Source organism: Lepidothrix coronata, unplaced genomic scaffold, assembly GCF_001604755.1.
Source record: "Lepidothrix coronata isolate B3197 unplaced genomic scaffold, Lepidothrix_coronata-1.0 Scaffold31, whole genome shotgun sequence".
Classification (NCBI taxonomy): domain Eukaryota; kingdom Metazoa; phylum Chordata; class Aves; order Passeriformes; family Pipridae; genus Lepidothrix; species Lepidothrix coronata.
In genome coordinates this window covers 1,883,658-1,907,583 of record NW_016690211.1, presented here as the reverse complement: position 1 = coordinate 1,907,583, position 23,926 = coordinate 1,883,658, and the positions used below count along the sequence as shown (strand labels likewise).

Sequence of the window (23,926 nt, the reverse complement as noted above, 5' to 3'; positions counted from 1 at the left end):
AAAAATGAGATTTATATGTAAGTCTTGTAGTTCACTGGGCTTCTGTATTTGATGAGAGATGATGGTAATGAGCCCATATCCTATCCCAGGAGAAAAGAGAGTGCAATGCAAACAGAACGGAATGGAAACTCAGTGAAAGAGGGTTGTATTAAGCAGACTCAGACACCAATACAGTACTTGTTAACAGCAAGGCAAACCCCAGATATTCCTGACTAAAAGCACAGTCTTTTACAGTAAGTTGGAAGGACTTAAGCTTCTGTGCACTACTAGACTTAATGGCATATTTATTTAGATTTAATCCTTTTTAATCAGTATTCTCTTGGATTCCTAGATGTTTCTTCTTCATTTCTTTTGATTCTTTCAGTTCCGTCTCTGGACTAGCTTGTACAGAAATCTTTGAGGTGGCTGTTAACATGTCTTGGAGTCAGCTGATAGAGCAGAGAGAGGACTTTTTCCAGTCCTGTTCTTCCCTGGAAGAGCAAACAAGACAGGCTATGGTCTGATCCTGTCCTGTTGAGCATAGCAGGAGTTTTATCTCCTAATTCTCCTTGACTTTTCTTTCAATAATTGCTGGAGGTATGTCGATTAAAACCAAACCTGTTGTACATAGCATTAAGTAATGTTAACAATGTCCCATAATATTCATTACAGAAAGACTGGAAATTCGCCAGGATATTGAATCAAGTTAATTTTGTGTGTCCCTTAGAGCAGAACAAGCAGTATTGAAAGAGCAACAATGCAGCACAGTATCAGACAGTCTGATTTTACATTTGGTAATGCCATAATGCTGCTAATATAATGTGAAATATGTCAGTTGGGTGAGGTAGGTAGCCGAAGAATAGTGAGAAATTATTTTTTATAACTTATCTTTGCACACAAAGCTATTCCAGTGCTAAATGACTAACAAATAAAATAAAACTCTAAAAAGAAGGCCTATCTATTATCATCTACCTTATTTTATAGTAAATGATAGTAAGTATGGTAATGCATATAAAAAGGATGTATGATTCTACACATATTTAAAACTCTTGGCTTTTTGTTTATGTTGTCTTTATGTTTATGCATAAACTATAGTAAAATGTTCCACAGAGTTCAGAGGGACAGTTGCTTCAGTGTGGACTAATCAAGAAACTCTTCATCTCCCTTTGAACCTGCCTGAAGGAAAACCTTGAGAGTCTATGCTTCTTCCACAGTTAGTGGATTGACAGTGTCTGTCCAGAGGCAGTTCAGATAACTGGAATAAATCACTGTAGTGAAACATTTGGACCTTGCAGTTAAGTTTACTCAGAAACTTTGTTCAGAAACTTTCTCCAGGCACACCCGGACACACACACACACTCATGCCTCCCCAGCTTGATGCTGCCAAACTTCTGGAATCCTCCAGAAAGAAGAGTGCACATGCTCAGAACTCCTGGAGGAGATATTGGGGCATTTACTGGAAGAACAAGGGTTATAAAACCTCAATTTTCAATGTGTACATGGGCCTCACCCCCAACAGGTCAGGACTGCGTATCCCAACCACAGACCATGGTCACCCAGGCATTGCTGGAGCCACGGGTGGTGATATCTTTCTATCTCTTCTCCTGTCTATCTTTCTCTATTTTTCTCTTTCAAATTTTCCTCTCTTAGGGTGATCATATACTCCAGAATGGCTATACACTCCTTTTCTAATGTGTCATGGGTTTTTCCACTTACAGTTTCAAAGCAGTTATTCTAATAAAATCAGTTTATTAGATATCAGTTATATCAGTTATTTAGTGTCATTTCTCTTTAATCCACCCCTAAATATCTGTTAACAATGAACATGCTTGCCCTGCCTCAGGGGTGGGTCCCAATAATCACCTTCTGTGAGGTACAGTGTAGATGTAGAGTAATGTGGCTCTTAGTTTAGATGCCTTACTTAAGTTCCTACTATTAGATAGGTGTAACTTCAGGCAATAGGGATTTGGATACAGAGAACTGGAATGTGCTTTCCTCAAGGCATTAACATATCTTACAGTATTAGTCAACAATTCTTTTCTTGATTCCCATTTGAAAGCCAGAAATGCCTGAAGTATTTTGCTAGGTTTTCTACTGTACTGAGTCATTTGTTGGATACTTACTCATGACACACTCTAAAATGTTAGATCAAAGTAATTATTGTTGTCTTGCAAGTTATCATGAGTGATTTAAAATAAAGGTCCAAATATTTCAACTTTTTTCATAAAAATAGGCTCTGGAGTAAAAGTTGTTCCATACATCTGTGCCTGGATTAATGATATTGCCCTTATATATTTTCAAATAAAGTTTTGCAAGACTTGATTTAGTACTGCATCATGTCCTTATTAGAAAGCTTTACTCTACAATTCATTCACATAGAATGAATTAAAAATTGACTGGTGTTGCTCAAAAAGTAGCTGTCTTTGTGGAATAACCATTGAAATGTTTGGGTTTTTTTAAAGATTGGAAGCGTGCAGCTGTTCTACATTTACATCAACACTGTATGGATGGCTTCATGATTTTGGAGTGGATTGTCTAGTCGGCTTTGTAAATTGGGCTTATTTAAAGAACAAATGCTTTAATATTGCAAAATATGAAGTTAGAACTCTAGCAGTGGGGATGTGGGCATCTGCACAGAGGAGAGAAACATACTGGGAACAGCTCTATCTCTGGGAGGCCTAGGTCTGCACTTGTGTGTGGTGTTAAAGCAGCCCTACCCTCCTGCCCTGCATTCAGAGGATGTCCTGGAGGGAGCTACAGGTCTGTGTCTGCTTAGATTTTCCTGGTATGAAAACAGAGCATATAGGGGGTAAAAAGTGGGAAGAAAGGCATTTAAAACAATCAGGCACAGTCAACATGAGTTCATGAAGGGAAAGTCATGTTCAACTAATTTGATATCTTTCTATGATAAGGTCACCTATGAGATGGGTGAAGGGAAGGGATTTTTTCTGGGCTTTAGTAGTACTTTTGATACTGTCCCTCACAGCATCCTCCTGGGCAAGTTGTCCAGCTGCGAGATGAGCAGGTTCATGGTGCACTGGGTGAAGAACTGGCTCAAATGGGGCTACATATGACTCGTGACCATATACCAGCAGTGTTCCTTAGGGCTCGATTCTAGGGTCAATTCTGTTCCATGTAGTAACAATCTGGATGCAGGAGGTGAACGCACTGTTAGAAAATTTGCTAATGATCCAAACTGGAAGGTGCCATGGACTCTCTTGAGGCACAAGAGGCCTTGCAGAGCTATCTAGATAGATTGAAGCATTGGATGATCATTAATAGGATGGAATTTAACAAATCCAAATGCTGGATTCTGCACCTGCAACTGAGTAACACCAGGTCCAGGTATAAAGTGGGAGAGGAGTGGCTGGGCACCTGCAGAGAGGGATGTGGGGGCCCGGCTGGTGCTGAGCTCAGTGTGGGTCAGCAGAGTGTGGCCCGGCAGCCCAGGGGGAAAACACATCCCGGGATCCTTCGAACACAGCACAACCACTCGGCCCAGAGAGGGGATGATCCCACTGTGCTCAGCCTTGTGCGGCCTCGCCGTGTGCAGTGCTGGGCCCTGCAGGTGGAGCAGGATGTGAAGGTCTCACAGAGGCCAACAAATCTGATGGAGCATCTGAGGACTTTGGGTTTGTCCAGTTTGGAGAAAAGGAGACTTTTTTGAATGTCCTTCCTATTTAAAGACCAAACATATTGCAACCCCAGCTCTTGGCCGTGCCTTTGGAGCAGGTGAAAGGAGAACATGCTGTGAGCATTAATAGGGATGTACTCAGCTACCTCACTGAGCTCCCCTCTGTTCAGCTGTACCACACAGCTGTACCACACAGCTGAACAGACAGGCAGACCAGAAAGTCTGTCACACAGACAGCATTTGAAATGGTCTGAGAAAAGAAGTGTGGGAAGGGGTTAAAATGACAGCAGGACACATGCAGGCATTTTCAGGACTTTTACTGAATGCTAATTGCAAACACTTGCTTTTGTTTTTTACAACTGAGTGTTCACAAAACTGCTAGACTCATAATTAGATTGTAATGTCTTTGGTCTAGGGTTCATTGTTACTTTGCCTACAAAAGAACCTTGCACCATTTGGAGGCCTGAAGAAATAAAGAATTTATCTTGTGACTAATCAAGAATAGACCCAGCCAACTCCTCTGCTTTTTACTGTTCTCTCTCTTAATCCAAAATTAATTTCACCATGATGTGATGAAAAACTACTTATGGAGAAGCTAACTCTTGGTTAATTTCCATTTTCATAAATGAAATGCTAAAAGTAAGGATATATGTCAATTATTTAGACACTTCTTAAGTTTAAAGAAGAGTGTTCTTGAATTTGAGGCTTGAAAACTGTAACAGAAGCAGAAGCAATTCTCAGAGCAATAATAATTAAAAAATTTTAAAGAGTTTATCCTAGAAGGTGACTAGAATATGTGATATAAGTATAAAACATTAAAACGTTGTTCAGAAGCTAGAATAGGACTGTTGTAGATAATACTAATCTGTTGAAGATAATACTAATCAGCCAGCATTCAATTTAAGTTGGAAATTTGGAAAATAAAAACTGGCAAACTTCATGCAGTACGATGACTGTGGAATGTTCTGACAGAATGCACACTTCAAGTCAAAGGCTTAGTAGGGTTTAGATAGAGGCTGCACATATAATTGAAGTTCCCAAAAATACCCAATACTAACATTTAAGGCTAATGGTTCTGCACCTCAAATGCTATATTTTGGGACCCTTCCTACAAGAAAGACATTGAGGGTCTGGAGTGTGTCCATACAAGGGCAGTGAAGCTGGGGAAGGGTCTAAAGCACAAGTCTGATGGGTGGGGATGTTTAACCTGGAGAAAAGGAAGATCAGGGGAGACTTCATCACTCTCCACAACTACCTGAAAGGAAGTTGTAGCCAGCTGGGGGTCAGCCTCTTCTATCAGGTAACAAGCAATAGGACAAGAGAAAGTGGCTTCAAGTTGATCTAGGAGATTGGATATTACGAAAAATTGCTTCACCGAAAGGGTTGTCATCACAGGCTGCTGAGGAAAGTGGTGGAGTCACCACTCCTGGGGGTATTTGAAAGATGTGTAGTTGTGGCACTTGGGGACATGGTTTAGTGGCGGACTTGTCAGTGATGGGTTAAGGGTTGGACTTGATGATCTTAGAGGTCTTTGTCACGTAAAAGTTTTTACGTGATCCTATTGCAGCGGGGGTAAAATGGCACACTTCAGAGCAACAATAATCAAAAAATTTTAAAGAGTTTATCCTAGAAGGTGACTAGAATATGTGATATAAGTATAAAACATTAAAACTTCAGAAGTTATGATACACACTGGGTGTCATAATTATGGAAAAACACTGAGCATCTGCCTGTTCTAGGACTTCTTACATCTTTTTCTGTGAAACATCTGATAGTGGCTGTGTGGAGAACCTAGATTTGACTGTACATATGATTCTGATGAACTTATAGCAAATGCCTACCTTTTTTTCTTTAACTGTTATGATTACAGACAGTTTGACACCAGGCCTGCAAAATAAAATGGCCTGAAATTGCTCCCACATGAAGAATTTGGGGCTGTTGTCATTTAAGAGAGCAGCAGGAGGCACGGGTGAGGCTTTGAACTGGCAGGACATCTGGAAGGAGGGGACCGCAACACCTATTTCTGCTGACGCTGCACTTGGTTCACGTCAGCACGGGAACAATCAGCGCTCGGCTGCCTTGCTTGATATTTCATCTCCTTTTGGAAAACAAAGAGCCCAGTAAAATCAATACCAGGCACAGCACCCGTTGGGAGCCTCCTCACGCCCCGCTCCGCGGCTGAACCCCGGCGCTCTCAGCAGCTCCCGGGAAACGCCGTTCGCGCCGCTCCCCATCCCGCCCTCTCTCCCTCCCCACGTCCATGTGCCTGGCTTTACATGTCCCCTCCCAGGGTCCGCCCCGTGGGCGAGGAGCCGGCCCCGAGCCCGAGCTGTCACCGCTCTCCGGCCGCAGCGCCCGCAGTCCCCGCCGGCCGCCGCCGCCGCTCCTTCCATCCCTCCTTCCCTCCCGGGAAGTGCTTGCCCGGAATGCGCGTCCGGGGCCTCGCTGACTAGTTTGAAGGGTGGCTGGCCTGGGGAACAGCTGATGAGGGCAAATACAGATTTCTAGACCCAACTACGGCTTATATACAGATATATATATAAAACATACAAGATTACGTGTATCCGTAAAAGGATATTTATGCTGACCTCACAATGAGAAATGAGCCCATTCCTGCTTGCAAAGGCAAGCGACATTCCTGTGCTAGCTGTGACTTCTCAGTCAGACCTGGGCAGAGTGAGAAGGCTAAGCCTGACCCACCCGAAAGAATAGACCGGCCCGGTGGTACCCGGGCTCTGCACCAAGCTGCTCACTTGAAAGAAGAGACTGTCCCCAGGCCCTGCCGTGGCTCCTGCAGCAGCACGTTGGATCCCCAGGAGGAATGCTGTACAGGTAGGTTTTGTCAGCTAACGTCTTTTGCATGTCTCTCGTTTTCCTCCAGAGTTTTCTGGGGAATGGGATAAACACAAAGAATGTGCCTGGTTGGTAACAGTGTTGTGCATAACGGAAAATAAGAGCTTGGCTGGCTGTGCTTTCTTTATTGCAAGTTTCTAGTGCTAATCTGTCAGAAATCTCCAATTTGTATTTTAATTGAGGAAAGGACACTACTAGATAGTGTGTGTGGCCTTTCCATGCTTCTGACAGTGTTGGCTCCCCTGCCATTGAAGCATTCTGCAGCTTTCCAAAATACTGAGCCTGGCAATGGGTGGGAACAGCACTTGCATTCCCGGCCATGCCTGAGAGCAGTGGTTGTTTTCCTGGCCATTCCTGCCCTGACCTGCCATGCACAGCGAGAACAAAACTCTCCTGTTCTAGTTCCTCAGACAGATGTCTGACTACAGAGGTAAGCAGCAAAGTCTTTTGTCATTGAGGTAGAGAGGAAGGCCATGAATTGAGAATGGTTTACCTGAAATTTTAATAGTATCAGTTTTTAAGAGGATGCATAAAGAAACAGGCGCTAATATTAAGGATTTTTTGCAGATGATGCCACCAACCATTTTTTACCACACAGGTTGATGAATGAACCCAAATTAGCAAGAGGAAGTGGGCACTTTCAAAGTCTAAACCTGGTGCTACAACTGACATAGTTTAGAGCGCTTGAGCTAATTTATCAGTTGATCAGCCTTTCAGTTTTTGCTTAATGTTGAGCACACCGTCCAATTTACTAACTGAAATTTAAGGATGTGTGAGTGTTGTTCAGTCATGGCCTTATTACCTGTATAGTTCAATTTCTGCACTAAACCCCTGAGTGTTACTTCTATGCTACTTCGTAGGGATTTACAAAATTTAATGTTGGTACAATGCCCTGAAATTGGTAACACTTTATATGCCTATGAATTTTATTGCCCTTGCATTGAGTATTTTACAGGCTTTTATGATAAATTAAAAATGCTGAGCACTTGGATGTCAGAAATTTCAGTGTTTCTAAAACAATTTTTGGTTACATGCTTTGGCGCAGTCTCGCTGGTCTAGTGACACAGTTACTTCTGGCATTGTGTCACTGCTAGAATTTCTCCGTAGTGGTGAGACTCCCAAAAATGTTTTCTTCACTCTAATGTTTTGAAATAAAGCCAACTGGATTTCATTTCTCTCAGAAATTACATTAAAGTATTGCTGAAATAGGGTGAATTTTATTGTTTTTTTAATGCCTGTTTATGTTTTGCCCATATAAAGATGAGGACTGTGCTCTACAGATATGAGTGGGTGTGACATATGCTGTATTTATAAACACTCTTGCAAGCTGTCATCTGAGTTTTCATGGCTGAAGAGAACTATGTTAATTTTAAATCTCATATGGTATGTTATAAACCACAGTGGGAGCTAGGAGTATTAGATGGAATCGTTTGAATAAAAGAACCCTTTCCACCCTGATCCATATCTATGTTTAGAATCTGTAGCATTGAGAAGAGCGACTTAAGAGAGGATGAATATGTCCTAAAAAGTTGAGTCTGACTATGCACAACTGTGCCTGTATGAAGAATCCTTGCTCTCATAACTGGTGTCACTGATGACAGGGAAATTATTTATGTGGGTTATGAACTATTTCTACAACAAAGAGTGTGCAAGATTGGAGTCCTAACAATGCAGTAAAGTTGTCCCAGGAAAAACTCTTTCAGAAATTTTATTTTGCAATAGTCAGTTGGATGAACTTTCCCTTTCTTCTTTCTGAGTGGTGGAAACAGAAACTGACTTCTTTGATGATGTACTCTCTCTTGATCCAAACAGGGATGTGTGAAGTTATTTATCAGTTCCCCAAACTGTATTTTGAGGATGATGTCTGAACCCAAGATAACCAATGTGCACTTCATATTTAACACTGACTGAACAGCACACAGTGCTGTATTCAGCAGTCTCTTTGTGGGCCACTGCAGTACAGTCACTTCTGTAGCAAGGCCAAATATCTCTGGTATATGTTTAAGTTCTCTAGAAATAAAATTCTCAGCAACGTTCTTTTTAAAATAGTAAAAGACTTTGTCCAAAATTTCATCCCAATATGTTTGAAGTACTTTATTTTAACAATACTGAGACTACTTTTTCACATAAAACATTTCAACATGGTTTTGGACCGATTAGTTAGAACAATTTCTATTGAATATTTTTGGAAAATCGGGATTAATGAGAAATTGTTCCAAATTTATTACTTCACTGACACTCAGAAGGGTATTATAGAAGAAAAAAATTCCATTAGCATGCAAGTCTGGAATTATGAGTAAGATACTGAATCTGGATGTTACTCTATAGCAACATGCAATCTCTGGTACCTTTGTGTATGGAAAATTCTTTTGATTAGCATTGGAGATTTGACCAGATTAGAATTTCATTTGATTTATGACCCTGTTTTATTTTCCCATTTTGGTTTTAGTGTTTACAGATTAAATAAAGCCCATTATGTACATGGAATGGATAAATATAATAGATAGATGCAAAGGACCTAATCAATTTTATGATGTCTTAGTGAAAAAAAAAAGTAAATTTGCTTGGAAAATCCTGCAGTCTTGGCATTAAAACTGATCTTAATTTTCAAGAGAGTTGTCTTAGAAAGTACTGAATATACTCCATAAGCAAAAACTAAAAGCGTGAAGGGTAATAAACGAGAATCTGAAAGAAGCTTTATAGGTCCATATTTAGGGTCTTAAATTAGTGACCTGGTTTTTCAAATGTACTGACCAGCCAGCTGCGCGTGTGAGTTTCACCAGAACGCACAACTCTCCAGTGCTTCCAGAAACACACCTGTTCCTTGGGATCAGCAATGTGAAATTTTATAAACCTTTTTCTATACTTCTTTAACTTTTAGTAAGTTGGATGCATAAAGTACTGTTCTAGGACACCCCAATTTTGCCTCATGTAATCTTCCTTACCTAAGTTTTGGCAGAGGAAAGCCTGGCTTATGTAGTGAGGTCACTGAGGGACCTGAGATGTTGGCTGGCAGCATTGTGGCACTTTTGTTTGGCTGTGAACTGACTCTTACTTTATGTTACCAATTCCAGCGAGTATTTTCAAAAGAGAAACCATGGTTTTATTGCAGGTTTGGGAAGTCCTCAGCCAGAAGGTTTTTGCTATTTTTCACCTCTTTTCAAACGAAAATGATCCATCTCTGGAAATACTGACAGATATCTTTTTGTATCAAAAGCCAGAAACAGTATTTAAACATGAGTCTGAGCTTAGAGGGCAAAGTATTTTGTTAGTTTATCCTATTGCTTATTTTCACTATATGTATTTCTCTCCTCCTTGTCATTGCAGTTTTATTGCCCAAAATATAGGTGTGGTCTTCTATATTTTTGCAGCATATTGAACAAAAATTAGTTGTATAAGTACACAGTTTAACTCTGATACTCTTGAGACCAAGTGTTAATGGACAGATGATTGTCTAGAATAGATAAAATAATTTCTTTTTTTGAGTGGAACTATATAAATTTCTGGATCCATGTCTCCCCCTTAAATGCTAGTAGATTGTTGCTTTTTCTTCATGTATATTGCCACAAAATACCACAAATTTTGTCTGAGTGTTTTTTCAAGTAACAGTTTTAAACAACATATATTCATAAGTGACAGAGTCAGAGCTTTTCCTTGTGGTTTTTATTTAGTATTTTAGTAATACAAAACTATCTCTGGGGCTGTAGAAACTAAAGTCACAGTAAATCTACTTGTCTTCCCAACATCTTCCCAAATTACATATCTCATTGACCTAATTTATATGTGAAACCAGGAAAGTGGCAATGTTATGTGCAAGAATTTGTTATTATTGATTAACTTTTCTTGGTTTGAGTGCTGTGACTTGGGTACCAGCAGTCTAAGCTATAACATCAAAACACAGTAGTGTTTCTGCTTTTAATTTTGCGAATTATCTCAGTAATGTGCAAAGCTATTGAAATTCATGCTATAGCATATCAGAGCACAGAAACTTGTTAATACTACATCAGAGTCATCATTTGATAGGATAAAATTATAATCTGATTATAAATTTTCGTGTCACAGTTTTTGCGTGTTGTGTAATGCTTACTAGGATGTTGTGAAGGAAAGCTGAATGCAGGTAAAGGTTTTGTAGGTCAGTGCCATTATTTAAAGATTTTACAATTTTCCAGTGTCATATTCCATTTGAGAAAAATGATTTTTCATCAAGAGGGGTGGATTTTTTGTTTTGATTTGTTTTGTTATTTACTGTTGTGGTATGTTGATGCTGGCTGGATGCCAGATCCTCGCCAAAGCCACTCTGTCACTCCCCTTCTCAGCTGGACAGGGGGAAGAACATAACAGAAGGTTTGTGGGTCAAGATAGGAGAGATCACTCAGCATTTACTGTCACAGGTGAAACAGACTAGACTTTGGGAAATTAATTTTGTTTATTACCAATCAAATCAGAGTAGGGTAATGAGAAATAAACCCAAATCTTAAAAAAACCCCAGACATTCCCACCCACTCTTCCCCTCTTCACAGCACTAACTTCACTCCTGATTTCTCTATCTACTCTCACTGAGTGGAGCAGGGGGATGGGGAATGGGGGTTTTGTTCAGTTCATCACACGTCTCTGCCTCTCCTTCTTCATCATGGGGAGGGCTTCTCACACTCTTCCCCTGTTCCAGCGTGGGGCCCTGCCCAAAGGAGACAGTCTTCCAAGAACTTCTCCAACAGGAGTCCCTCCAAAAGGTTGTGGTTCTTCACGAACTGCTCCAGTGTGTGTGTCCCTCCCACAGGGTGCAGTCCTTAGGAACAGGCTGTTCCAGTGTGACTCCCCCATGGGCTCCTGGGGGTCCTGTTAGCAAACCTGCTCCAGTAGGCTCCTCTCTCCATGGGACCATGTGTTCTGGCAGGAGACTGCTCAAGCATGGGCTTCCCATGTGGTAACAACCTCTTCTGGACATCCACCTGGTCCTGTGTGGGGTCCTCCATGGGCTGCAGGTGGATCTCTGCTCCCCCGTGGATCCCCATGGGCTGCAGGGGCACAGCTGTCTCACCATGCTCTGCACCGTGGCCTGCAGGGGAATCTCTGCTCCAGTGCCTAGAGCACCTCCTTGCCTTCTTCCTTCGCTGACCTTGTGTCTGCAGGGCTGCTCCTCTCATGCATTCCCGCTCCTCTCTCCCAGCTGCATTTGCTCTTGTGTAGTAATTTTTCCCCCTTCTTAAATCCATTATTCCAGAGGCACTGTCACGGTTGGCTGGTGGGCTTGGCCTTGGGCAGCAGCAGGTCCATCTTTAGACATAAAAATGTGAAAGTATGTGGTATGAATATGAATTAAAATATTTCCAGACTTCTGTCAAGTTTGATAATGGTGAAGATGCAACTGATTTTTAAAAATTTTTTCCTTTAATCTGAAAATGAAAAAACATAAAAATTAATGGTTTCAAAGTCAGAAATTAAAAACCTTTATTGAGATCACAATTGCCATCTTACCTTCTTAAAGATTTTAGGGGTTTTTTGCATTTCTTTGGGAGGAATAGAATTCTCACCACTTTTCACATATGATTTCAGGCATAGGACTGTCTGAAAATTAAACAGATATGGCCTTATATTCTCTCCACTATGTCCTTAACCCTCAAAAATTAAGGATAATTTATCTGTGTTTAGGGCAAGATGGAACAATAATAATAACTCTAAAAATTTAAACCCATCAGTGTCCTACCTACTTTAATGTATATATTTTGTGAAGTCTCAAGAGCTTTAGAAAAAGCAATAGGAGTGGAAGTGAAGAGTGGAATGTCACAGCTAAAATGGAGAGACCCTTACATCTCATGGACAATGCTGGCTTTTGGGATACAAGCAAAGCTGGTAAAAGCAATTTTACATTATTTCTTGTATGTCATTCTGGCAGTGCTTCTTAGGCAGCAGCCAACAACTTTTCCCAAAATGACTCTTTCAAATGGAACTTTATGAATGCAGGCTCTATCCTGTGACCTGGGTGACTTCCATGTCACCAGTAGCTCAGGTTGGAGCACACTTGACAGTGCTTCTGTGCAGGACAGGAGGCTTGAGCCAGGAGGCCATCCAGGTGAGATTTTAAGCAGAGGGATTGGACACTTTAATGCATCTTACAGGCAAGGGCCTATGTTGAACTCTGAATACAGGAAACATTAGACCAAGACCTTTCTAATTCAACAGCTTCAGGGGACCTGTAGCAAGGGAAAGAGAGCCCAGTCTGTGGTGATTATGCATGGGCAAACAGATAGGTTCTGTGTCTGGACTGTTGGCTGAGGCTGGTGGATTATTCCGGTCCCTGCAGCCAGAGGCAGCTCATTTGGCATGTTCTTCTGGTAACTTTTCCATCAGGCTCTTCTATCCGCAAGTGCCGAGCTGCTGAGGACCAGAGCGGCCCAGTCCTAACCTGGCACTAGCCAGCCTGTGTCCTGTTGGTGATGATGAGTGGGATGGCTCCAGCCCACCCCATCCCTGTTCCTCTGCATCTGCTTGTACCCAGCCTTGGCTGCTGCTGCCTATTCCCTGGGGCAGAGTTTGGCACTGCCTGGCTGGGTGCCCCCAGTGCTGCCAAGAGCACAGGGTGCAGAAGGACTTTTCTTCCTCCCGGCACAGCCATCCACCTTGGCAGCATCAGACTTAGTTCAGAAAATGAAGGGGAGAAGTGCAGATGTACTCACCAGTGTTAAAATTATCACGTGGACACAATTCTGGTAACTCCTTGATGCCCTCGTGTTACATCCACAAGAAATTCTGCCTCTCTTTTTCTGTGGGGGTCAGCTGCAAATATTTCATGCTTGAATATCTAATAAGTTGAAAATATAATTGGAAGTTTATGCTTTGTAGGCATACATGGTTAACACAAATGTATGTTTAAAACCCTGTTATGAATAGCCTGATTGAAGAGTGAAGGTCTTACTGATGAGTAAAATCAGTAGAGTACTCTTCTTGTGGAGTACTCTTCAGGAATTATGAAAAGGTTTTCTTAATTTGTGTAGAAGCAATATAGAACTATAACAACTATAAATAACTTTTAGCTCCATCAAAAGTTCACTCTGTGACAGAAAGTCAATTCCTTTTTCACAGTAATTCACTCTTTGCTAACTCTGTTATTTGGAGTAGAAAATGTACCTTTAAAAATATTGAAAGCTTTTGAGCTTTGAGAAGTAAAGTGGAGAATATGAAAGTTTCTATAGTCGAGCTTTAATTTTTGTATTTTTCCTTAATTCAATAAGAATACCAGTGTTGCTTGTTTGTTTGCTTGTTTCTTTTTTAAGGGGACAGGAAAAAGCCTATTTTCTTTAAAAAAAATCATATTTCAGTGAAATACTGTTGTTTATGTATGCCACTCCCCTCTAGTGAATAAAAGTGGAATTGCTCCATCTCATGCCGTGCCGTGGACCCCAGATACAACTGGATTATGGAATTTTTCTTCAACTTTGAGTGACAGAGAGTTATCTTTTTTTCAGAGGAACAATGTGAACTTTTTTCCCCTTTTTTTCTTTAAGGACCAACTAGACCTGCATTGCTAAGCATGTCAAGTTTGCTAAAATCTGTCTTTTACACACACATAATGCCCCAGTAAATATAAAATGAACTTTTACAACAGCAAAACTGTATTAGTTATTACTCCTGTGTCTGTATATCTTTGGTTTAGAGTAATAGTTTCATGCTTCTTGCCCCTGTTTACATAAATGAAGCATTTATTTTAACAATGTTTACTTTTTTCTTGATTATTGAAAATATTTTTATGTAGTAATATTAACTCCTCCATGATAGGTTGATGTTTGCTTTATTAAACCCTTAAGTAATTGATATCAATGCTAGAGTGGTTTCATCACAGATTGGTGTGCAAGCCAATATAAAAATATGTTTTCACTTGGACATTTTTGATGAAGAGGTAACAGAGGAAGCTAGTGTTATAAATTTGTGTTGTACATGATAAATATTCTGTCAAATGTCACTTAAAAAGGTAACAAGTGTGGAATTTCTCTGGCCAGAAGCCAGTCAAATAGCTCAGTGGTCATACAAGTCTGTCTTTATGAGCCATGGAGAGAAATGCACGCACTTAGGTTCCAATTAAACATCTGAAGTACACAGCTAAAACATGCTGTGTACAATCAGAAGCTGATTGTTCCTACTGACTGCACATTACAGATACCTCAGGCTAGCATGAGATAAATCCTGAATGTGGTAGTCTAAAAAAATCTATTTGTGTCTGCTTCTTTGCTCATTAATTATTCAATTTATTTGAATAATAAATGTGCCACTAATCAGTGGTGCTGGTGAAAACCCCTTCTTCTTTTAACCTGACAACCAAATTTAGTCCACTAGGGTTGCACAGGCTGTGCATATCACAAGCTTAGAAAAGTAAGGAGCCTCAAGAAGTTGTATAAGATGTAGAAGTGGTGAACCCTGAATCAACATAATATCTGATGTGAGGCAAATGTGTGGTGAAAAATGTTTCATAGGAAAAAAGAATATGGGTCCAAAATTTTTTTCAGTCATGACTAAAAAATGCAGAGGTATGCTGAGAGTAGAATTTGCTTTACAGAGCTTCCTATGTTTATATATCATACTCACACATTAAAACTAACACCAAGCATTCACCTCCCTGAAGCCTAAAGAGTGGGATGTGTGAATATAGCTGAGAGGCCAAGTGTAACACATTTCCTTGTTTTCTTTCCTTTAGGGATATTTTATATGTCACGTCTTTGCACTTTTCTGACACCCAAAGATGCAGTTCACTCTAGTTCTTAAAGGATGGCAGATGTTGTTTGTAAAGGCTACAAGCACATTTTTTTTCTTTTTCATTAAAAGAATTGTTAAAATATATGAGGTCAAATCCCATGGCATCTGATTAGGCAAAACTCACACTCAGATTTCAGGACTATAGCTTTTTTAAAAAAATTGATGTACTGTGCTGTACATCACTGCAGCTCTGTATTTTCTTCCTTTGTCTCAAAAGGATAAACTGCTGTTTGTTATTGCACAGCATTTTCAAAACTGTGGTTGAGAAGTACTATTACAGAACTATTATTAAAAATGATCTCTTTTCCAGAGAAATCAGTGCTTGCCCAGCCAACATTTGTTTTTGAAAAGAAGGATCGTCTTTTGAAGGTGAAAAGATTTTTTTTTACTTTATTGATAAAAATTGCTGAAAAATGGGGTTTCTATAGAAATTATCCTAGTAGTAGTAAAAGATTTTAGCCCAGGCTAAGACTTGCAATATGTGATCTCAAAATAGAACAGGGAAGAGTAGAAAGTACAAACAAGGCTGCTTTTAATGCATATATGCTGAATTGGTATACTTTGTGTCTTAGTCTAGAAAATGACTGTTCTTTTTTTCATGACCTTTCCATGCCTTTTTTTTTTCCCCCCAGCGTCCTGCAGAAGACCCGGTTTGCAAAGCTGAAAATGGTAATAACCTCTTTATACACTTCATGTATAATACACAATGGGTTATTCATAGGTCTGACTGTTGCCTGGGAAAACAGTGTTTGCACCCTTACTTTGTAGGAGCAGGGGCAAATGCCTATCAGTAGACTAAGACCTTGTGGGTTGTAAAGCAACCTACTATGTCCTTATATACATGTCCCTATCTTACCTCAAGAATTCTTCCGTCCTAACTCTCATATTTACCAGAAAGACCAACTCCAGAAGCCCTGAAAATTGACCAAACAAAGGCAGCTTCTCACTGCCTTTTCTGTTTGTTTAGGCAGCATTATAGTATAACTTCTCATTCTTAATGTCTTCTGGGCTCTATGAACTGATTCTGAGGGCTTGCTTTGAGTTCCCTGAACTTAGTAGAAATAAAGAAGACTCCCTTGGGCTTTGTGGCAGGTGTTGACTGAGATTCCAAAGACCTCTTGCTCTTAGGTATTGCCTTAAAGCTGTTCTGTAAGTCAGTCCTAGAATTTATTGTGTTCGGGTTTTAATTCTATATCATAAGATTGTGCTGAAATCTCCTGCCAACCTGTCTCTGCATAACATTATATTTCCTGTTCTCTAGATTTCATTAGTTGTTCCAGAAAACGTGCAAGATCATCATCTTTTACTTTCCAAAAGTCTGGCGCTCAGCCTAACACTGGTATGACATTTAGCTCCTGTCTTGTTCTAATTCCTGTAGTTCCGTATTCTTATCTGGTGAAGAAGAAAAAAAATTTTCCTGTCTAAGAAATGTTTTTGCACTATAGGCATACTGAAAGTCATGAAAATTAAACACTGATATACTCACTGGTAATTTCCAATAAATACCTTTTTAAGTAAAAATATATTCTTTTTCCATACTTATATAATATTACACAAAGTTGAAAAATCTATATATTTCATATAATTTTCTAGAGTTGCTCACACAGTCAAGGGAGGAGGAAAGCTGGAAAGGAGCGATATTCCCTGGCTTCTGGAAGAGATCAGCATTTTTTCCCTGGGCAATCCTTAAAAATGTAAAGCAGTTTCCAAAAGGGCTCCTCCTTCTGTCCAGCAAACAGCTAACTGGCAAGGCCCTTTAAGGACTGTATGTTACTTCCATGGGAAATGCAAACAAATCACTGAGTGCAGAAGGACTGATCTGTTTTTTACAATGTTTATGTAACCAGAAAGGTACTTCTGAATTTAGGCATTAATATGTTCTAATTATTAATATAAATTAATAATTCATTAATACACATAGTGTACACTATGTGTATTAATACATTATAGTGTACACTATTTTTTGTTTTATATAGTTCTGTGACACACCCGAATGTAGCTCAGAGGATTTAAGATATGCTAAGCTTGGTTTACTCTGAAAATTATACTGAGATCATAAAAAAAAAAAATCATATATATGGTAGAAATTGTAGGGTATTCCTATGATAACATGGGGTGCAGAAGGAAACTTGAGTATTTGACCTCTTGATTGCCCACACTGTTAAAGTGATAGCTCACTCCTTGGTTCTGTTTTGGATCTCTCCAGCTGGAGGTCTCCAGGACAGAATTCCAGTTACAGAGGGGATTAGCTGTGTGCCTGAGCCAGGCTGTGCCCTCAGCCTCAGAGACCTCCCCGAATAAGCAGTACAGACATTACCTAACAGTTTACTTCATAAAGCTTGTAGATAGCAGATAATAATTTACTCTACCGCCACTGAAGGCATGACATCAACCTGGCTAACCCTAAAATTGATCTTTCTGATCTTTCCTATTCTCCAAACAGATGATAATTTCAGTCTCTTATTCTTTCAGATACAGCTCTCACACAGAAAAGAGGGAGATCATCTTCCTTTACCATCCCTCCTACCTTCCCTCCCTCCCAGACAGGTAATTAAAAATAAACATTTATGTAGAAAAGTGGGTATTAGCTACAATAAAGAGGTGTACAGAAATGCTTTTTCAGCAGGACATAGCTGAAGTGCATTGGACTAGTCTGGTATTTAGACAGAAAAAAGGAATGTTTTAGGAGGAGGACTGGCACTTCAATAGAAGACATGTTTTTTGCATCCTGCAGGGTTGGGGTGGAATCTTTGAATAATTTGCAAATAGGCAATTACAGACTGTGGTACAAATTATATTTGAAAAAAACTAGAATGTACTTACAGTAATTACATCAATAGTTTGCTTGCAATTTAAGGGTGATGGAATATAGGAATATAGGAATATAATTTTCTATCCAGTCTTCCATCTAACCAGTGACCCAGGGAGTATTCTCCCACTTAGCACTAACAGGAACAATGAAGTGGTCTTGAATCCTAGTTTATGTCTCTTACCAGAGTCAGGTCCTTGACAGACAGTGGCATAAAGGATTTCTAAACAATTATAAAAGGACACAGCACCGCAAAAGCAACAAACCACACTGTTTCTGCAATGAAAAAGTAGTGATTGTATGTAGTGTATCAGTTGTGCCATTTGAGGACAAGTATGATGTCCTTAAGGGGAAGGGAGCACCTAAGATTCAGAGATGCTTGTGGTGGAAAAGAAAGACGGTCCAAAAAAGGTTACAAGTTTTATTAGTAAATAACATACTTGGCATGAAAATTGGTACAAGTTAGTCCCTGATCTCCTAGTATGAGCAGTGGGTTTTGGATAAAGGGGTAGGGTGAAAGGAAAGAGAGATATGAATTAGACAGTGAGAGAGAAAGATAAAGAAAGAGAGAAAAAGAGATCACTAGTCCTAGCTTCAGCTGATGGGGTGTCCAGGGCCCTGGTGTGCACATGCACCTGGGGTTCATGAGGGTACTTTTTTATAGAGAAGTTTTTCCCACCCTGTTATAAGTTTTTCACTTTCTATGCTAATCATTTACCATTAGCAGTCTGTTCTTCAAGTCTTTCTGGAAATGAATTGGAGGCTTTGGGTGTCTTGGGTGTTTTGAGTGTCTTGGGTGTCTTGATCCCCCCTACAGTCCATCCCCACTTCTCAGCCTCATTCCTGTGATTGCACTGTGCCGTGTTGTGCTTATCTCCAGGAGCCAGAACAAGGACTTTCGTCCCCCAAAAATGCTGCCCTACCTCCATATGCCCCCTTCTCCAGCCATATCCTGTACTTTCACACAGCATGTTATTACCAACAATCCTTGGCTGGCTCCACAGCTATCCACGTGTTGGTGACAGACACAATAACCTGCTTATCTTCTAGGCTTTGACAACATAGTTGTCATCACTTTTTTACTGGTGTTTGATATCTTTATTAAAACAGTGAAAGCATCAATAGTGCATTGCCATCATTATTACAGTAATTCTGAAGCTCTTTTTAGCAGAATAGGACAGAGTACATTTATTTATGCCTATATGCTTGGGCCTCGTTTATTCATCTTAATAATGCCCAAAACTCAACTAGATGGCATTGCCATTTCAACGACTTATACAAAACAGCAGCACCCAGTCTCCAAAGCTGAAAAAAAATTTTGAGTTTAAAACATTCAATAATATCCAAAACACTTCTGTCTCTGACATAGCCAGGAAAGCTATGGTGCTTTCTGTGCCTAAATCTACCCACTTGTAAAACTGAGATAGTAAACAGCTATCTCGGAAAACTTCATTAGATGGATAGGTTAGAATATTGTTCAGATACCTCCAAAATAGGGAGGGGTTACAGAAACATGAATTAATGATTAAAATTTGTTATTATTAATTATTGAAGTTTAATTTCCTTTTCTGTAGTAAAGAAGAATAACATATTCATGACTGCAGCTCTTCTTCGAAGAAACCCTGACTTCATAAAAAGTAGAAAAGAAGGTAACTGTCATTTTAAGAGTTTCTCATTGTAGTTGCACAAAGACATTCTTAACAGATCTAGAAGACATAAAAATATCAGCTATTTTCCATAATGAGTGATAAGCTAAGTGTCTTTATGCAATTTATGGGTTATTCATTTGACAGTGCAAATGGCCTATGAACTCTGGTCTGAGTATCGCTCTGACTACTTATTTCCTGAGTGGACTGAATATAACTGAATAGAACTGAATATAGCCTTGAATAGTGAAATTCCATGTTTCTGAGTACTTCTGCTCCCAGAGGAGGCAATGAAAAACTCTATTGGCATCTGCAGAGGAGGGATTAAATCTGAAATGCCAGAAGACAGATCTAAAACAAAGCAGTAAATACAAGTATGAATATAAATATATATTTAAATATATAAATAGAAATATATTTTATAAACACAAATATGTATGTTTATGTATATAACACATTAATTTTTTATCCTGATAGGGTAACAGGGGTTGGTTTCACTGCAGAGTTATGTATTTCAGAAAGCATTACAATTTTTCAGAATATGTAGCAAGTAAACAACAGTAAATATTATTTTGAAATGTTTTGAAACTTTCAGTTAAAGAGGCAAGACATACAGGTATGGATTAGGTGTGAAGAAAAAGTTTCTGTTTAAATATTTTGTGTTTGTATTTTGCAAGGATCCTTGTCACCAAGTCAATTGCGGAATGTCATTAGACCTGCCATTTTACAACCCCCACAAGCCATGACCTGTCCTGAAAATCCTGTAGTATCTCTAGTGACTAAGAAAGAAGCATGTGTTCAGGTAAAAAGAAAAATAATTTTCCTGGCTAATGTATGTTTGGAGCTCAAATTAAAAACACACACACATACACACCCCAAACAAATAAAAAAACCCCACCAAACAAAACAGTGCTGTTTTAAAACAAGTTATTTCACTTTATGATTTTCAAGAAAGTTCCCATACAAGTCTCAGTGGAATTGTTGAATTACTGACTTGATATGGTGTTAAGCTCATGCTGAATGTCATTGATCCCCATATCACCATTGGCCAGTCAGAGCTCAAATCAGTCCAGCAGTTTAATTACCTAGGTAGCCTCATCTCCTCAGATGGTAAGATTGACAGAGGGATAGACAACAGGTTAGCAAAGGCATATAGTGCCTCTGGAAAGCTTCATAAAAGAGTTTGGCAATATAAACACTTGAAGAAAAGTACAAAGATCAGTGTTTACAGAGCCATTGTGCTGTCTACTCTTTTATATGGATCTGAATCATGGGTCATCCACCGCCACCACTTGCGACTCCTAGAACGCTTCCATCAACGCTGTCTCCATACAGTCTTAAACATCCACTGGTCAGATTATGTGACCAATACATCTGTTCTAGAGCAAGCAGCTGTCACAAGTATTGAGGCCATGTTACTGAGAACACAGCTGCGTTGGGCAGGGCACGTCTCCAGGATGAAAGGCCACTGCCTTCCTAAGATCCTGCTTTATGGTGAACTTGCCACTGGCTGTCGCAAGAGAGGAGCCTTGAAGAGAAGATACAAGGACTCCCTGAAACAACATCTCAGCCTTGGCCATATTGATCTTCATAACTGGTCTACTCTGGCCTCCAATCAGGAGGTCTGGAGACACACCATCTATAATGCTGCTGATGCTTTTGAGAACGCACACAGGATCACTCTTAAGGAGAAAAGACAATGCAGAAAGAATTGCGTCTTGCAGAATATATCACCTAAGGAGTCTTTCTGCTGTGCCTTTTGCAACTGGACGTGTCTATCTCATATTGTCCTTTTTAGCCACCAGTGCGCTTGTAACAAACGTGGGTAGAGCCCTTCCCAAAGACATGATGAATGTCTTTGAAAAAACATGTCTTCTCTGCAGGCTGTCCCACCTTTCTGATGTGAGGGTTCTGTGGGCAAATCAGCTTTGGGTCTTCTGGATTTTGTTTGTTTAGAAAGTGAGATTTTAACATTTTAATTCAGGGCACTGGCTGGAGGAAGCTCTGCCAACTACCACATATCTACCTGTAACTAACTGTATCTATAGTTGTCTATCTATATATCAGTGCCTGGATTCTAGAAAATCTGTTTAAGCAGAAAATACACGAGGTCTAATTACTCCATCTGGTTTTATTATTCCTAGCTATCTGAAGACAGCTCTTATTCCTCAGCTGAGTATTCAGCAAGTTCCAAAACAGCAGCGAGGTCATCTACTACCAGAAATCTTTCTATCTCTCAAACAAAACAGTAAGTTTTTATTTATTATAATTCTACATAATTTTATCACTTGGCTGATGGCATGCCCTTTCATCCTTCATGTCTAACATAGTACTAAACCAATGTTATCCACACCCACACAGAGTTCAGTGGTGTTTGTGTGTGGTGCCAATATTTGCATGTGCTAACATGAGCTTCACATGCCATAAAAATGGACTCCAGACTGGAACTAATCTCTGTGGGACAGTTTGCTTCTCACTAGCAACCACCAAGCCAGAGACTATTCAATTTGCCATCTCTCTTCTGATTGCATATCTGCTACACCTCATAAAAAGGTGTAAAGCAACTCAGGAAGTTTCAGTCTTTTGAGAAACTACTAAAATATGTCAGCATATTGGACCCAAGAGGCATAGAGAAAAACATATAAGATTGATTTGGAAGACCAAATTCAATTGACGGTCTACTTCTGCTCGCAGAATATTGTGCTTCTGGCACAAATAGCAAGCTGTGATGACTGTGATAGGCTGGCGTTTCTGTGAAGCACAGACTTTATAATTTCTCTGTGGGGAAGATGACTTCCTTGGACTAGGATGTTACCCCACCCTCTTGACACTGTATGGGAACGAAAAAGCTCATACTGTTGCAAAAGTGGGCTATTGCCTCCTTCTGAAGACTGGCTTGTGAGAATATTAGGTCTGTGGCTAGCCAGTTTAGTGTCAGCAGGTGATCTTGTGGGTATTAATACTGCTTGCTGATGGTTGATGAGGGTTATTTACATGGAAGCTGTGAGCATCAGGAATCCCTCTGATATCAGTTGTGATGACAGAATGACTTTTTAAAATTCCTAGGGCCACAGATAACAGATTTGTGATGTTGCCTAATTGCCCTTCCCACCTAAAGAAGGGGGAAAATATGTTAATTGAAAAGGAGGCTGTGCCAGTCTTCTACAAGGCTGGATGGGCCACAGATAAAAGGTTGGGATGCACAATGCCAGGGTTCTAAGGAGAAAAGGGATTTTTAGATGTACAAACAACTTTCATTCTTAATGCTTATCCACGAAAAGAACATCATTAAAGGGTGGATGCTCACTGTGATTTTGGAAGAGCCAGCCTGTCCCTTTTTATTATAATTAACGCTGTGATGATGCCCTGTGAGGACAACATGGAGCCACAGAGTACACTGGATTTTTAGCAGATTCAAAATGATGGTAATGCACATATTGGAAAAGCTAAATCAGTTTGTATTGATACTTTTGATCTACTTACCTTCTGTCACCTGCACAGTACCTAGGTAAAGATAGGTGAGTAACTTTCTTTTCTGAAGTAGATAGAGAAATGCAATGCAGTGTTTCAGTGTTGACAAGTTAAAGGTGCTTTTCTTTTTTTTAAAAGAGAAATTGCTAATCTGTGATGTTTGAGCCTCATTAATTCTGTATATCGCCATTGGGGTAAATGTCAGTTTATTTGACAGTTGAAAACTAATTTAATTACAACCAGTGCTTACTGCTCTTCTGAGATTGCAGGAGGGTGTAAGTGTCATTCTTCTGATATGTATTAAGTGACTGATGCTTTAAAGTCTTAAGTAAAATCTTTCTAGCAGAGCTGTTTTCTCATAAATAACAAACAATTTTATTAAACTCCACATGCTAAACTCCACTTCACATGCTAAACAGTAGTGAACACTGCAAGCAGATCATTGCTAAGAAAATATCTTTTTAGGTTTGTTTTTGATTTTCAATCAAGGCATAACTACTGACATTTGTTTACAAAATTAAATGCAGAGACATATAACAGCAGGGATTGCTGCTGCCTGCAGACATCTCTCTCACTTTCTCTCCTCTTCCACTTGTTCTCTATATGATATGGTTCTGTGGAGAGACAGAAATGGCTTGTAAGCCCTCTGCAGTTGCTGCAGCTGTCCATGTCCCAGGAAACCACCACCAGTTTTATTTCCTGGGCTGGCTGTAGTTAATGGCCAGTCTTCGCGAGCGAAGATTTGGGAAAGGTCATTAACCCTTCGAGCCTGTGCAGTGGATTTTTTAG

At 39.8% G+C, this 23,926-nt stretch overlaps 1 protein-coding gene across 3 annotated transcripts in view; it reads left to right on the top strand.

The window, feature by feature from the left end:
* The first annotated feature begins 5,990 nt into the window (after positions 1 to 5,990).
* RANBP3L (RAN binding protein 3 like) overlaps positions 5,991 to 23,926 on the top strand; it is a 34,450-nt gene continuing 16,514 nt past the window's right edge. For 2 of the 3 annotated variants that reach the window (XM_017811379.1, XM_017811378.1), the window contains exons 1-8: positions 5,991 to 6,445; positions 15,522 to 15,580; positions 15,844 to 15,880; positions 16,473 to 16,550; positions 17,684 to 17,758; positions 19,595 to 19,669; positions 20,344 to 20,468; positions 21,811 to 21,914. In XM_017811379.1, coding sequence (XP_017666868.1) covers positions 6,208 to 6,445; positions 15,522 to 15,580; positions 15,844 to 15,880; positions 16,473 to 16,550; positions 17,684 to 17,758; positions 19,595 to 19,669; positions 20,344 to 20,468; positions 21,811 to 21,914 — 791 coding nt within the window. In that variant the 5' untranslated portion in view covers positions 5,991 to 6,207. The remainder of the gene's footprint in view (positions 6,446 to 15,521; positions 15,581 to 15,843; positions 15,881 to 16,472; positions 16,551 to 17,683; positions 17,759 to 19,594; positions 19,670 to 20,343; positions 20,469 to 21,810; positions 21,915 to 23,926) is intronic. The other variant, XM_017811380.1, reaches the window with a different exon arrangement.